At 43.0% G+C, this 15,606-nt stretch overlaps 1 protein-coding gene across 2 annotated transcripts in view; it reads right to left on the bottom strand.

Annotated features, from left to right (window-relative positions):
* Positions 1-15,606, bottom strand: part of AT-HF (HIS HF) — a 111,777-nt gene that overhangs the window by 44,447 nt on the left and 51,724 nt on the right. For both annotated transcript variants that reach the window (XM_087384484.1, XM_087384485.1), the window contains exons 8-12: positions 2,795-2,848; positions 2,531-2,629; positions 2,291-2,353; positions 1,724-1,786; positions 1,533-1,615 (exon numbers count right to left, since the gene is read on the bottom strand). In XM_087384484.1, the coding sequence (XP_087240610.1) occupies positions 1,533-1,615; positions 1,724-1,786; positions 2,291-2,353; positions 2,531-2,629; positions 2,795-2,848 (362 nt within the window). The remainder of the gene's footprint in view (positions 1-1,532; positions 1,616-1,723; positions 1,787-2,290; positions 2,354-2,530; positions 2,630-2,794; positions 2,849-15,606) is intronic.

Raw genomic sequence — 15,606 nt, 5'->3', positions numbered from 1 at the left:
ACAGGATGTTCCTTTAGCACTCAGCACCTAAATTCCAAAATTATGCTTTCATATCTGCATCACATTTGTAGACTATTCCGACAACAAAGCACATACTTTTTCCCCCAGTTCCAACGGAAGCATGACAATTGAGCCAAACTTTTCCCCCCATTCAACGGAAGCATGACAATTGAGCCAAAGTGACTTAGTTCGTCAACTCAAGGAATCACGCATCAATATTTTCAGAGTTTCACAAGGAAAGCACAATACGGAAAACTACAATTGGTACAAGCTCCCATAACTCTTACTTTCATAAGAGGTACAATCCAAAGAATCAAGAGTAAACTTGAGAGCCCTGGTTCCTTGCTTCTATACTCACCATCCAATCCATGGTCTCATTAGTACTAGTACTTTGCTAGCCTTTTATGTAAGGCGTGATCCAACAGAATGCCAGATACCATTACTTCACTATCCCTACATATATAGAAATATCACCAAAACATTAAAATATCACCAGACCTCAATGTTCTTGACAATCAAGCTGATGCTCTAATTCCAATTGCTATGTTTGTATTCAACCCGAGGATGCTACAACCTCACCTAATCCCCTTCTTAGTATATGCTAAGATTACAAGACCAAAAATGCAATGGTGAGGGAAACTGAGTCTGTTATTTCACACTCGCTCCTATTGCATGCCACCTCCAGTTGTCTTGTAACCAATGCAAGTCAACTCCCTCCACCCAAAGGAAAATGAAAAACACCCGTTCAATGTCAGCTTGTACACTCTCCCTATGCTCTAGAGTCACACTTGGGACATCCCCTCCCTGTTTAGAGTCGGAGCCCGACCGACAGGGGTCACAGTAGCCCTGGTTAAGACACAGAGCTATGACCAGGAGACGTGCCACTCAAAGTGGACGACAACACTCTATCGCCGAATCCATGCCCCTATTGCTTCATCCACCCCGATGTCCTGATGATGATGATGATGATGTTGATGATGATGAGATTGATATATAGTCGACCACCGACATGACTATGTTGTACTTAGGACTTAGTACTACCATTCTGCATTTTTTGCATTTTGCATTGGTGTGGATGCTCATTTAGTAGCTCCACCACCACAGCTCGTTTGTACCAGGTTTTTTCGTTTGTACCAGGTTTTTCACAGTCTCATAGACCCATCGGTCTTCCAAAGACTTTAATAAACTTTCTTTCTTTCTTTCTAGAAGCTGCTATTAGTTTCAGCTAGTTAGAACTATGCATCTTGAATTATTGCCTAATGAGATACAATACATAAGTTGTCAAGTGAAAAAGTTATCCTGTTCACACTTATTTTCATGCATTTGATCTTTCTCCAGAACAATCCAAACACCCTCAAGTGAAAAGAACCCGACTCCACACACTATAACATAGACGAACAAGAGTCTTACGCAGAAAATTTCCTCTGTTAATCACTTGCAGGCCCTTCCTTGCGACTTCGTGTCACAAGCTTCAGGAATACCTGAATGATACTCTCTAAGATACTAAAGGCATCTCTTTGAATGTGAATTACCTTCCATTTTTGTCTTGAAAATCCCGAATACCTCCCCCAACTGTCAAGGGAACAAAAACTTTCTCTGATGTACAGCGAAGAACCTACCAAGACAAGCCCGACAACAATCATCAAAAAGTTATATTTTCTTAAATTCTGTATAAAACACATGTGGCATCAATATTCCGAAGTTTAACAAACAAGACACCGACCTCAAGCATGGGCATATCACCCAAAGGGAAATCTCGAAAACCTGTAATATTCAGAAATGTCACCTGCCTTCAAGAAAACCAAGGTGACTTCAACCAATTAACATCTAGAATCGATTGATGGCAATGCATTACAGCAGCAAAATGACTTCAAGAAGAGCATATCTAAATTTCTAGAGCATTTCCAAACTTGATGGTGTAAAACAAGGAAATCATGTCACTCCCAAGATGGACCTGATGGTGCACAACCCTAGACACTTGCCATGGTTAATCAAAGACTCTAATATCAAACAGGTATAATTTAAGTAAATGATTACAAAGTGATAAAAGATTCCGACATTTCTGTCAATCTTCCAGAAAGACATCATTTAAGTCTTAATACCACTATACTTATTGGTCCCAACAGGAAATAGGAGTAAGAATATGCACTCAATGCCACCTTAGGTCCTATAGAGTAGCAAAGTACTTGCCTCAAAGTTATTTTCTGATGACTAAAAGCCCACATCACACAGTCACAAATAATTGATTATCAGAACCAACGATCCATTACTGGAGTGGAGTACATATTACCTCATCTGCTCCATCAAGATAATATCGATTTGCAAGCTCCACAGGTTTGCCGAGATTGCGAACCTTCACATCCTCAAAAAGATACTCAAGATGCCCTCATAAAAGTATTACATTTTCATACATTCTTCGTTATACTAAGTCGTTTTAAGAGATAAGGAAAGAAGATAAAACTAATCATTATTCAAAGTTCAAATATTGTTTCCTTGTATACAATCAATCTTTTAACATTTTGAAGCTAACCTCATGTTCTTCATTTTGCTCTCGAACATCATATTGATCACCTTTAGTAACAACAAGATCTCCCTTATCATTTGATCTCACATCAAGGCAAGCAATCACCTACCACAAAACACTTGACTCAATACTTGCAAAGTACACAGCATATTATATGATTCAAGAAGAGATTTTGAAATCGCATTATGTACGAATGACAATCATCTATTGGTCCTTGCAAGGTTCAAAGGCAAGATTCGTGGTTGTCTTCAGACCATATATTGTACATACCCTTTTAGCTAAGGTTGGTTCCTTTGCATGCCCTTGAGATAGCTCTTCATATTCCTGTTCACCCATGAATCTATGTTAGCATATCAAGATTTTTCCTCGAGGAGAAGGAAGCTTCCATGAGAAGGCTAAATGTAATGACCTCCATAAATAAGTTAATTATAGTTCAACCATCAAAATAATCTAGAAATATATTCGAAGTACCAACCAATAATTATAACACATAAAGTTTAAAGAATGTCTTGACAACAAAAAAACTTAAGGCGAAATAGCAATAAAATTTATAACGTTATCATCCATAAATCTACATGGCTCTAAGAAAAAGACCACACATATCATGTAAAAGAAATATGAAAGTGCTTACATGGATCTAAGAAAAAGACTAAACACATCATGTAAAAGAAATATGAAAGTGCTATTATTTCCTTACATCCATACCCCACCATCCAACACCAGCAGTAGATTTTATAAAGGAGATAACATGTGATAAGTTTTACAAAGAAAGAAAGAGGGAGGCCTTATCCTGCTAAAATATTTCAGTTTTCTACTTTTAGAGAAGGCCTTCTTTAGCTACAGGGAATAACTGCACCTATTAACACCAGCCTAAACTCTGTAATCAGATCCCAGCCGCCATAAAGATGCATTCACAAATCAAACGAAGATCTCCAGTAAGGTAAACCGTGCCACAAGAATACCTACGGCTCAAGTATCAATATGAAAGACCTGAGAGCATGAGAAGAAGAGAACTCGCTCCATTCCCACCCTTAACTCCCATTTGTCTCCCTAAGGAAGGGCGAAGGGGGATAAAATTAGGGCCTCTTCAGAGCCCCATTTTGATGTGCGCTAGTGCACATCAAAAACAGACTTCGGAGAGCCCCCATTTTTCACTCCATTCCCACCCTTAACCCCCATTTGTCTCCTTCAAGAAGGCCGAAGGGGGATGAAATTATGGAAAGCTTTTAGGGCTCTCCCCAAATTTTGGGGATCTTTTTCAAACAACACATTTAAAATGTAATACTTGTTAACCAAAGAAGAGGTTTCCGTTACAAAAGAGAAGGGCAAGATTACGTCTACCTTTATCGAGCGCCAATCCTACAATGGATGTGAATTCGCATCTAGGCACACATTCAGCTCAACCACAAAGGAGCAAATAACTTGTCTTTAAAATTCACCTTGGTACCTTACCAGCTAGGTAAGCTTGATCAATATCACACGAGTTACCTACACTTAGTCTGACAAGACAATGTTCATCAATTAGAGCATTTACTAACTCACGAGAATCCATTCATGAGTAAACCAGAGGTTCCTAACTCTATCGACGTAGATGCCTAGCAAGTTCACAAGCAAGATGGACTTCAACTCTTCCTCTTGAACCTTAGCCTTCAATTCTTAAAGCTGCTTCACTATTGTTGGTAGTCAACTAGGATGAACTCCCAATTCTTGACCGTCACCCATCTTTAGACTGTAGATCTCTTGCTTGATCATGGACTTAGCATGCTTTTTCTTAGCACCAAACAGCCATACTAGCTTATTTCAGTATTTTTACCACAGTCTAGATGGCTTGCATAGCAATCACCCAATGCTCTCACAAGTAGTCTTGGGGTATGCTCATTCTTTGCATCCCATTAAGGCTAGCTTACCAGCTCCCTGTGTATAAGAAGATCGTTTCTCCCTGCCTGATGCTACCTACCATAGGCCTTGTTCTATGAGAGCAATCGAGTATTCAATTGTAAGGATAGAAGATTATTTCCCTTTAGTTGATTCCATCGCTACGAAACTACCAAACTCAAATGCTCAACCGAATGAACAGCTGCTCCTCGCTCACATTATCCTGCCAGGTTTGCTAATACCAACTACAAGTAAAAGAAACTTCTATACATTTGCCACACGAAGGCTTGCAGCTCAAGTATTCAATATGCTATCTAAATGTCAAAAAGAGAGCATAGCCCAGGGAGTCGACTCTGATGAGGAAGAGAGAGCCGAAGATAAGATGCAACCCCAAAGCAGAACTCTCTTCATTAGGCAAAATGACCCACTGTGCATAGACCTACCAAGCCCAAGATATTTGCATGGAAAGATGCCAATTGTGGGCTTCCCTTTGCCATCATAGATTACTTTCCACACTTTTGCATCAATGCTTAACACACATGTTATTCTATTGACCAAAGCCTCTTTTGCTCATCCTGAGATCTCTGGAGAGCGATCTTGATTTTCCTATAAGCTTCATCCAAGTTTTCCACTAACTTATCAGCTTCAAAGATTTTATCTTTGGTGTGCAGAATGGGCGAAACTTTCCTGTATCCTTCTACAATCTTGAAAGGAGCCTTTCCTGTAGAAGTATGAACCGTGTTGTTATAGGCAAACTCCATGCGCAGCAAATATTGCTCCCATTTTGCCTTGTGCTCCGAAACATAGGACTTCAAGCGATCAAGGTCGGTGCCATTGGCCTCTTCAGATTGCCCATCAGACTGTGGATGAAACGAGGATGAGAAATTCAGCGTGGTCCCCATATTTTCAAAGAATCCTCTCCAGAATAAGCTTGTCATCCGCAGGTCCCTGTCACTAATGATAGACTGTGGCATTCCGTGGTATTTGAAAACATGAGACATGAAAAACTTTGCAATCTAGGTTGCTGAAATTTTCTTCCGCACCGGAATAAAATGAACCTATTTATTGAACCTTCAAATAATGGTCCAGATACCATCATGACCTGACGGTGTACGACGAAGATAAAAAATGAAGTCCATAGCAATGCTTTGCCACGGGTCTATCTAGAATGGGGAGTGGCTGTAACAGTCCAGGAGTTTTCTGCCTGTCATAATTCACTTTCTGACAGGTGATGCATGTCCTGACATGCGCCTCAATGTCACGTCGCAAAGCTGGCCAGTAAAAGAAGTGCTCAACAGCCTTCAAAGTTGCGTCTATTCCTTTGTGTCATGCATAAGGCGGAATATGACTTTCAGCCATTACCTTGGCCCTCAACTGCTTTGTGACACACAAACGGCCATGCATCAACAGAAAACCATCACGAAAAGCATAATAATCATTTCTATGTCCCTCAGACAACCGATCATATATCCGTACAAAGTCATCATCTGTAGCATATTGCTCTTCATGGCATCCAATTCATCATGATAGGCAATAGAAACAGCAGAAACCTATGGTTTCTTGGATACTACATCCCGCAATGCCCTTCTAAAGACGAGATCTGCAACCACATTCTTGTTTCCAGGAACATGCACAATCTGAAAATGAAACATAGACAAAAAATTGGCCCAGCGCATATGCTTGACATGATTACTGATAAGAAACAAGAAGATGACACGGAGCTTTGTAGAGCTTGGGGCAAAGTTCATGATCAGACAACTCTATCCTTCTTTGACCCAGGTGCCAAGGCAAACTTTATTTCTCCTGAGTTAGCAGGTAAGCTGGGTATACACCCAAAGGAGATGGGTTCACTTGTGCAAGCAGACACGGTTACTACAGAGCTAAGTACATCCATCACTCCGACCTGAGCATTAGTTAACCCATGGCATGGCAAGATACTCATAAAGCCCAAAAGTGGTCCTAAAAGCCGTCTTGTACACATCTTCTGATCGAATGCGGATCTGATGATACCCGCTCTTTCAAATCAATGTGGATGAAAATGAAAGACCCCTCAAGTGTTGAGAATGTCATCAATCCATGGAATGAAAAACATGTTCTGCACCGTGATCTTGTTAAGTGCTCGGTAGTCGATGCACATCCGCCAAGATCCATCCTTCTTCTGCACCAAAAGGACGCGGTAAAGGCTCAGAAAAACAATCTTGAAACTGAAATAAGAAATATGTCTGCTCTTTATCCATACCAAAAAGAGGCAGCTGATGATCATCTTCTCTCTCTTTTTCTTTTGCAAAAATCAAAGGCACAGAAAGATGCTTTTTCATTACTGAAGTAATTGCAGAAGCAGATACAACCAAAATGTGAAGGGTCAAATGAGAGAGAGAGTGCAGATGGCAAAGGGTCACAGAAGAACACCCGTCACGTCAAACTTATATAAACCAAAAACAAAGGAGTACAAGGTACAAGTACCTAGACCTAGGACTAAGTGTCCTAGGTGTCACATAGGACTAAGTGTCCTATGTGGCCTAAAAGACACTAACACTATAAGTGTCTTTATTTATGCCTACAAGGCACATACCATGGCCTATAGGGCATCACTAGAACCACCAGAGGATGGCCTACAAACCCCCCTCCATGGGATGGGCTGAAGTACTCTAGAAACGTCTCAGAATACCTAGTATTTTCTAGTCATGGTGGCACATGTTCATCCAAAAGGATATAGCCACCTATGAATGTACAAGGATGTCAGATCATGTAACAAAGGGAACCAAGTGTAAAGCCTGTCGAAAGACTTTGAACTTGGCACAAGTAAGTGCCTTTGTAAACATATCTGCTATGTTGTCCTCTGTGGGAAGATAGGACAACTCTATGTCTCCTGCTGACAACCGCTCCCGAACATAATGATAGTGAACTTCAATATGCTTGGTACGTGCATGAAACACTGGGTTACGCGCAATGGCCAAAGCACTCTGGCTGTCAGTGTAGACAATAGTGGAGGATGTATGGCGAATACCAAGATCTGTAAGTAACTGTCGAAGCCAAACACACTCTACTGTAGCGGTGAAAGCTGCCCTGTACTCAGCCTCACAGCTAGACGTGGCAACTGTTGGTTGCTTCTTGCTGAGCCAAGAGATACATGAATTGCCAAGCAAAAAACAATTGCCAGTATGTGACACTCTGGTGTCGGAACATCCTGCCCAGTCACTATCCGTGTAAGCATGCATGGTAAGTGAACCCTGATCACCATAGAAGAGGGCTAAATCCTGAGTGCCTCTGAGATATCTAAAGACTCTCTTCACTACCTACCAATGCTGTGAACTCGGCATGTGCATGAATCTGCTGAGCTAAGATACTGCATACTGCAAGTCAGGTCTGGTGTGACATAAATAAATAAGGCATCCAACAGCCTGCTGATAAAGAGTGATATCGCATGGTGGCCTCCCATCATGAGCTCAGAATTTGAAGCCAGGGTCCACTAGAGTAGAGATTGGCTTGCAATCCTCAAACTGAAAACAATCAAGGAGCTGTCCAATATACTTGGACTGAGACATCATGATACCCCCCTCAACATGAGCAAACTGAATGCCCAAATAATAATGGAGCCGTCCCATGTCTGACATGTAAAAAATCTGCTGCAAATCAGCCTTGAAAGCTGCACTTTGCTGAGTATCTGGGCCCGTGATGAGCATATCATCCACATATAAAATCAGCACTAAAAAAGTAGATCCACTCCCACGGACATAAAGAGTGGGTTCTGTGGCACTATTCTGAAAACCAAAGGATAGTAAGTGTGCATGAATTTTGGCATGCCATGCCCTGGGTGCCTGCTTCAAACCATAAAGGGCTTTACTAAGCCGGCATAACTTATTTTCAGAATTAACAACCTCAAAGCCAGGAGGTTGTGTGACATAGACTTCTTCCTGCAGATCCCCATGAAGAAAAGCAGTTTTGATGTCAAGCTGGTGCACTTGCCAATGATAATGGGCTGCAATGGCAATGACACATCTAATGGTAGTAATCCTGGATGTGGGAGCAAATGTCTCCTCAAAGTCAATGCCTTGTTGTTGGGCATACCCTTTTGCAACAAGACGGGCTTTGTATCGATCTATGCTGCCATCAGATTTCCTTTTTAATTTGTAGACCCACCGCATTCCAATGGCATGCTTGCCGGGAGGGAGATCTACTAATTCCCATGTGTCATTTTTGGCACTAGATTGTAACTCAGCTCTCATTGCATCCATCCACTCTTTGCTATCAAAAGCATCTTTATGGCACAGAGGCTCTTCATTGCAAGCTGTAGCAAGGAGTGCAAACTCAAGAAAGTGACCATGCTATCTATTCCCTGATCTTGTCTGGGCAGCAAAAGGCTGATCTTGTTTGCTGTCCCTCAATGTATCAAGAAGCCATCTGGGAACTTGCCTTTGCTGTCTATTGACAGCTCTTTCTTCAATGACTGCATCATGAATAGTGGGATCATTTTGTGCCGGAAGAGAAACCTGCAAATCAGCATGAGGTTATGGCTGATTATTGCTTAATGGAGGGCCTGCAGGAGGCTCATGCTGCTGGTCAAAATCCTCTTCTGATGATGGCAGAGGTAACCAAGATTCAAAGGCATCAAACATGTCAACATCTGGCTTTGCTTTGCAGTCCACAAGAGGAGAAGCTGAATGTTCCGCAAAGATTACATCTCCACTGACAATAATCTTCCCAGTATTTGGTTGATATAACCGATACCCTCTGCTCTCCTGGCTGTAACCAATAAATATGCATTTGATTGCCTTGTCATCAAGCTTATGTCTCAGCTGAGATGGTACATGAACATATGCAAGAGACCCAAAAACTCTCATGTGTGAAAGTGAAGGCTTCCTCTAGCCACATTATCATCTTCTTCCTCACACTCTCTTCTTCTCAAATTTTTCCTCTTTTGAGTAGAATTTCCAAGAACTTTTTCTCCCACTGTAGGCAACCATTTCCAAAATTCTTTGAGCTATAGAATAGACTTAGTAGGTGAATTCCCATGTCCAAGAAATTAGTGAAATATTCCTCCAGTCGCCCGTGCCAATAGCTTCTTCAATCAGTGAACTTTTGCATAATTTTGTGTGTAGAGTCATATTTCGTCAATTTCTCCTAGGAATAGTTCGGTGACCCTATGAGCTAGCTCTAGTTCAAATTTGAGCCCAAATGCTTTACTATTCAAGGAGAAACCAATGAAAAACCAATCGAGAATGGCGCACTTCTCACAGACAAACTGACATGGCATTGTGCATTTCCTTGCTAGTGGATGATCTTTGGTATAAGGCCTTTCTTTCTATGTAGAAAGCCCTCTCAAAGCTACTTGCTATTGGTTGAATCTCATCAAAAGAATAGTGGTCTGGATTACCCATGGCTACTAATCGAAGGGTTGTAGCGAACCCTTGATATGTATCTGGCAGTCCATTCAATGTGATACTGACAAGCTGTGAATTTGGCACCACCTCATCAATGTTGGCAAGCTATTCCATGAGGTCCTTGACCTTTGTCAGGTATGCATACATAGAGTCACCTTCATTCATGCTGACATCCTGTAATTGCCTTCTCAAATATGCAACACGAGCTTCATTGCGAATCTGATAGAGAGAAGCCAATTTATCCCAAGCATCCTTTGCTGTCCTGCAAGACCGGATGTGTGGAATAATGATTCTCTTGCATGATAAAGCAATGCATGAATGTGCATTTGCATCTCTTGCATCCCATCTTGACTGTTCTTGAGTTGGAAGAGCAGCAGCAGGAGTGCTAGAGGAAGAGGCATCAGAAGTAGTACCCCCTGCAGAAGGACTAGCGGTAGAAGCAACCACTGTAGCATTGGCTAGCCTCAGATCAGCCCCAGAAACAATATTCCACAAATGCTTTGCAACAAGAATATGTTTCATGAAATAAGACCACATCGGATAGTTGGTGCCATCCAACTTATCATCTTCACGAAGAACTCCAAATAAATCTTGATTGTTCCCAGCCATAGCAAATGTGATACCCTGAAAAAGACTTGAAACCCCAAAAGCCTCAAGGCTATCACTGCAAAAAGCTGGCTGTCCAAAAATGACAACAAATATCTGCAAATTTCTGACCCAAATCAAAGGGCAAATGCAGATCTGACCCAAATGTGACTCTGGCAGGCAATGTTCACTGCAAAAACAGTAAATCTGGCAAAAGCCCCAAATTTATTGAGGGCAAATACAGAAAAAGCCCCAAATTTTGCTGAAATTTTTGCAAATGTGACCCAATGTATGCAAATCTGACCCAATGTATAGCCTCAAGGCTTTAAACTGCAAAAGTATGATTTACTTTCCCAAACACTAGCTGAAATTGAGCTCCCAACACAAAAGCCCCAAATTTTGTTGACCTGAGTGATGACGTGGCACAATGTGACAGTCCTGAACCTGAAATTCATTGAAAACTTCAATTTTTGGAAAGATTTCAGTCGTCAACCTTGTCCAAAATATTGTATTGACAGGTTGAAGGTCCAGATGTCAAAAGCCCTAAATTTTCCTGTTGGAAATTAGGAGTTGACAGTCAAATATTGTCACAATGTAGTAGGTTCAGCAAAGGGGAGGCTGTAGGATCCTGTAGAGAGCAAATTGGACAACTCTAGAGAGGCTCCTAAATAACTCGCGTGGAGTAGGCGCCTACTATAGATGAGCATTTGCCACTTGGAGGTGCCTCGAAATAGAGCCTAGTGCAGATTGCGAGCTGAAAAATTGTATCCAGTTGGTTGCCTAGCCAGTAGAAGTACCTGCGATAGAGATAGAGTCTCTAGCAGAGCAGCAGCAGCAAGTCGAGGTGAAGGAGCAGCTACAGGATGGCTGGAACTGCCTCAAAAGGCTTTGAGCTAACGATGTAGCTACTGGAAATCCCTGAAGAGTGTCCTAGACAGATCGCGATCTACTGTAGAAGTAGCCCGAAGTGAAAAGACAGCCGTACAAGGCCTAAACTAGCTGATGGAGATCTGCTAAGTGTTGTGGACAGACGCCTGTGAAGTTGCCGATGAAAAAACTCTTGGAAGTCCCTGGAACAGCAGCTGCAGGAAATGTACGGTATCCGTACGTGTCTGTACTATTGTACGAACTGTACAGAGAAATGGCGCAGGATAACAGATCTGTTGAACGATGGAGCAAGTACAGCACAATACAGCAGGTGTACGGGCAACTAGTACGATTTGTATGGAAAGGGTGCTTGGGAGCAGGTACAGCACTGTACGGCAGGTGTACGGGCAACTAGTACGATCTGTATGGAAAGGGTGCGCAGGAAGAAGATCCTGCTCTGATACCACTGAAGGGTCGAATGAGAGAGAGAGTGCAGATAGCAAAGGGTCACAGAAGAACACCCGCCACGTCAAACTTAGATAAACCAAAAACAAAGGAGTACAAGGTACAAGTACCTAGACCTAGGACTAAGTGTCCTAGGTGTCACATAGGACTAAGTGTCCTATGTGGCCTAAAAGACACTAACACTAAGTGTCTTTATTTATGCCTACAAGGCACATACCATGGCCTATAGGGCATCACTAGAACCACCAGAGGATGGCCTACAAAATGAACTCTCCTTTGAGTTTTACATCAAGCACATGCGTCTTCCTCCTATGAGTTAGGGTAACTTTTTTATTGAAAGTATCAAACAATAGCCCGAAGACGATAACACCATGGAATCCCCAAAAGTACGTCACCACCATTCAAAGTCATAATGTAAAATTCTTCGATATCAACATAGCTCTAGATATGAAGACAGAGCTGCCCAAAGATCGAAGTGATGGATGTACTCAGCCATGTAGCAGCCATGTCTGCTTGCGCAAGTGAACCCATCTCTTCTGGGCGTATACCCAGCTTACCTGCTAACTCAGGAGAAATAAATTTTGCTTTAGCACCTGGGTCAAAGAAGAATAGAGCGGTCTGATCACGAACTTTTCCCCAAGCTCTAAAAGCTCCATGTCATCTTCCTGTTTCTTATCAGTAATCAGGTCACCAGGCATAGGGCCAGCAGATGGCTTTTGCTTCTTGCTCTTCTGATCAACTTTGGGTTCCACCTTCTGTTCATCTCTATCCTCTGAGGGATGCTGTCTTTTCTTTTTGTGCGGGCATTCATGCACCTGATGGCCCTCTTCCCTGCAGTAGAAACATTTGTTCTGCTCTCTAAGGACCTATTTCTCCTCTTCCATCAATCTAGTAGGCCGTGACCTGAGAACACACCGCTGTCCTACAACCAAAGTAGCTCTGGAGGGTCTACCAAATCTGTCCTTCTGTTTGAACTTCTTCCTTTCAAACTCTTCTCTCCTTTTGAACTCTTCTCTCTTGCTGCCCTTAAAACCACTGGTCCTGCCCTATAGCAAACCATAAGCTGTATTGGCATTCTCGATCAACTGAGACATGTTAGAAACCTTGGACTTTGTGCAAAAGTCTTGAGTTTCCTTCGGCAATCCACAACAATACTTCTCTACCTACTCAGACAATGGAACATGCCGATGGGAACTAATTGGCAACACGGCTTCCCAAAATTTCTCGTTATATTCTTCCAACTTGCGGCAATTCTCTACATCCAACTTATGCCAAGCCATCATGATGTCAACTTCAAATGTAGTGGTCAACCACGTAACTAAGAAGACCTACTTAAACTCCACCCATGTGGTGGGTGCTCTCCCTTGCAAAAAAAGATTTGTCCACCATTGCAAAGCATTTCCCTTCAAGAAAGTGGCAGCTTTTTGAATTTTTGATGACTCTGTAAAATTCCCACCTGAGAATGCTGCATCAAACTGCTGAATAAAAAGTAAGAGCTTTCAACCCGTCTTGACTCCCGCTGAAAGTGTCAAATTTTACAGCTGAACCACCCTCTTTATAGTCGTTCTGCTTCCCCTTGGGTGTGAGATTATCATAGGCAAGTGGCTGTAAATATGGGGACTCCATCATATTACCAAGATTTGTGACACTCTATCCACTATTCACAGCAGGATTGACCATTCCTAGTCCCATTGCATTCATTCCAGGCATTCTTGAAAAATTTCCCATCATACCGGGCATAGCAATCTGCATCCCTGGCTGCATCCCAACGTTACCATACATCATGTTAGGCATCACACCCGGCATACCTCCGAACATCTGTCCCTGATAGCCTTGCATGCAAGGCTGAAATCCATGAGGTAAATTTCCAGGCATCCCCATGTCTTTCTCAGATTGTCCAACCATCGCCTGAAACATTGAACCTCCTTCGAAGTAACCTGTGGGAAAGTCTGATGTCCCGACCCGAAAAATGGAAAGCTCAGGTGATATCCACCCATACCTGATGCAGGAGGCATTGCGCCAGGTTATGGAGTCTTATTCTTCTTCTTCTTCTCCTCAGGGTTCAAAGGGGCATTCACCAACTCTGCAAAGCGTGGATCTTGCATAGCTGTGCAAAAGTCTGAGCGGTTCCCTGCAACTGTGCCTTGAATTGTTCATCTGCATTTGGCTCCTCAACGGCTTCCTCTTCATGCGAGAACCCTCAGTGGCATGCTCCGATTGAACAGGCTGTTCATCATCTTCCTCCCACCATGCATGCAGTATAACCCAAAGACTCGGATTTCTCCTCAGCATCCGTGCTATGTGCCATGGCTGAAAAATTCTTTTGGCTGCAAATGTATTACAGCAACTAGTATTTGCTGTCCTAACCCAAACAGAACCACGGGCTCACCCTCTTGAAGAAGATGGTGATATCCCAGTAACGGAACCAATGTAACCGGCCTTCGAGATCTCCAAAGGGAAGTGAGCAAATCAAAATCAGCAAATACTTAATTTACAGCCACTTAGAACTTTCCCCGCAGCAATCCAAATCAACTTGGAACACAATACCCCAGAGCTAGATCGTCCCCATCTTGCACCGGACACCAGATTGGCCCTAAACTTAGCGCCCCTTTCGATATTTCTTTATCTCTTAGAAACCAGCTCCCCGGGAAGGTCCTAATGAGGTGCGAATTCCTGTGGCAGCGCCTGGGAAGTGCGATTTTGCTGTCTGGGACCTGGCAGGGCTCCTAGGTGATGGCAAATCTGACAAATTGGCTCCCAAAAGGGGTGTGGATAGCTGGGAAGCAAGAAAAACGAGATTCTGATCTGAGAGGGAGCTGAACCAGCCTTGGCTTAGCCCCCAATCCACTTGAGCCAAGAATAGCTGCCTTTGCTTGCCCCGTAAGTCACTGGATTTTTACCCCTCTCTACCCTCAGATCCTTTGCCTTGGCCCATGGAATTAATTGCACTGAAGTGTCTTTTACAGATTTAATCAGTTTGAGGCCAGGTCAATTACCGTAAATTCCTAAAAATTAGAAATTCACATCCCCGTGACATCGATCCTCATGACATGTGAGACTCTCTGTCCTCCAGGTATTGGGGTCTCATAATCACTCCATCCCACTGATACTCTAAGAAAATGGTCAGGACAGAATTAGATTTGGTGAGGAGCTCCTAGTCCCCCCCCCCCGTCCGCGATGTGTGGAGATAAAGTAGGTCCAACTGTATGATACGGTGGAATCAGGTGATCTGGAGCATCTAAGCTGTACTGAAAGGAGCGGAGACGATCCATCTAAATGTCCTGGCTGCAAAACCACTTGGATATGCGTAGACAACTCTAGTGCCAATCTCGATAGTCTCCCTCTAGGTAAAGCCCAAACCTTGTGGAGGTAGGTGACTGTTTGGAAGATGGCATCAACCTGGAGGGGTGTCATGACGAACTCTGCTTGTATGACCTGGTGGGGGACAGAGGGTTTGCTCCGGATCATTCTCGAGCCCATCATCACCTGCAACCTCTTGAGCACCACCACTCACTCGCTAATAGATCACCCCCCTAGAAGGGTGTTGCATACATGGCCGTCGGTCTCACTAGTGTGTCGAATAGCCATCCCTTCGTTGGGGGGTCCTAGAAATGCGCTTGAAAGCATAATCTCTCTAGTTGAGCTAGAGCTCCCTACCCTTGCGTAAGTCATGCCCTAGCTGCGTGAGTCATAGTGAAGACTAGACCTGTAAAGACTACTCTTACGTAAGTGTATGACTGTACAATCTCCACTGGCTCCCCTCGGTAAGTGAAGGTGTGTCGGTGATGATTGCACGTGAGGTGTTGAAAATCATAACCTTAGTCTTCCCAAGGTTGACTGTCAAATCTCTCTCCACAAAACCTCGAGTGTCTCTAAGTGCCACTGTACGCCCACTGCTGAGGAAGATAG

The sequence above is a fragment of the Dipteris shenzhenensis genome, chromosome 14, assembly GCF_047967505.1.
Source record: "Dipteris shenzhenensis isolate YYH24624 ecotype China chromosome 14, Dip_SZ_1.0, whole genome shotgun sequence".
Classification (NCBI taxonomy): Eukaryota; Viridiplantae; Streptophyta; class Polypodiopsida; order Gleicheniales; family Dipteridaceae; genus Dipteris; species Dipteris shenzhenensis.
This window is presented reverse-complemented; position numbering and strand designations above follow the sequence as displayed.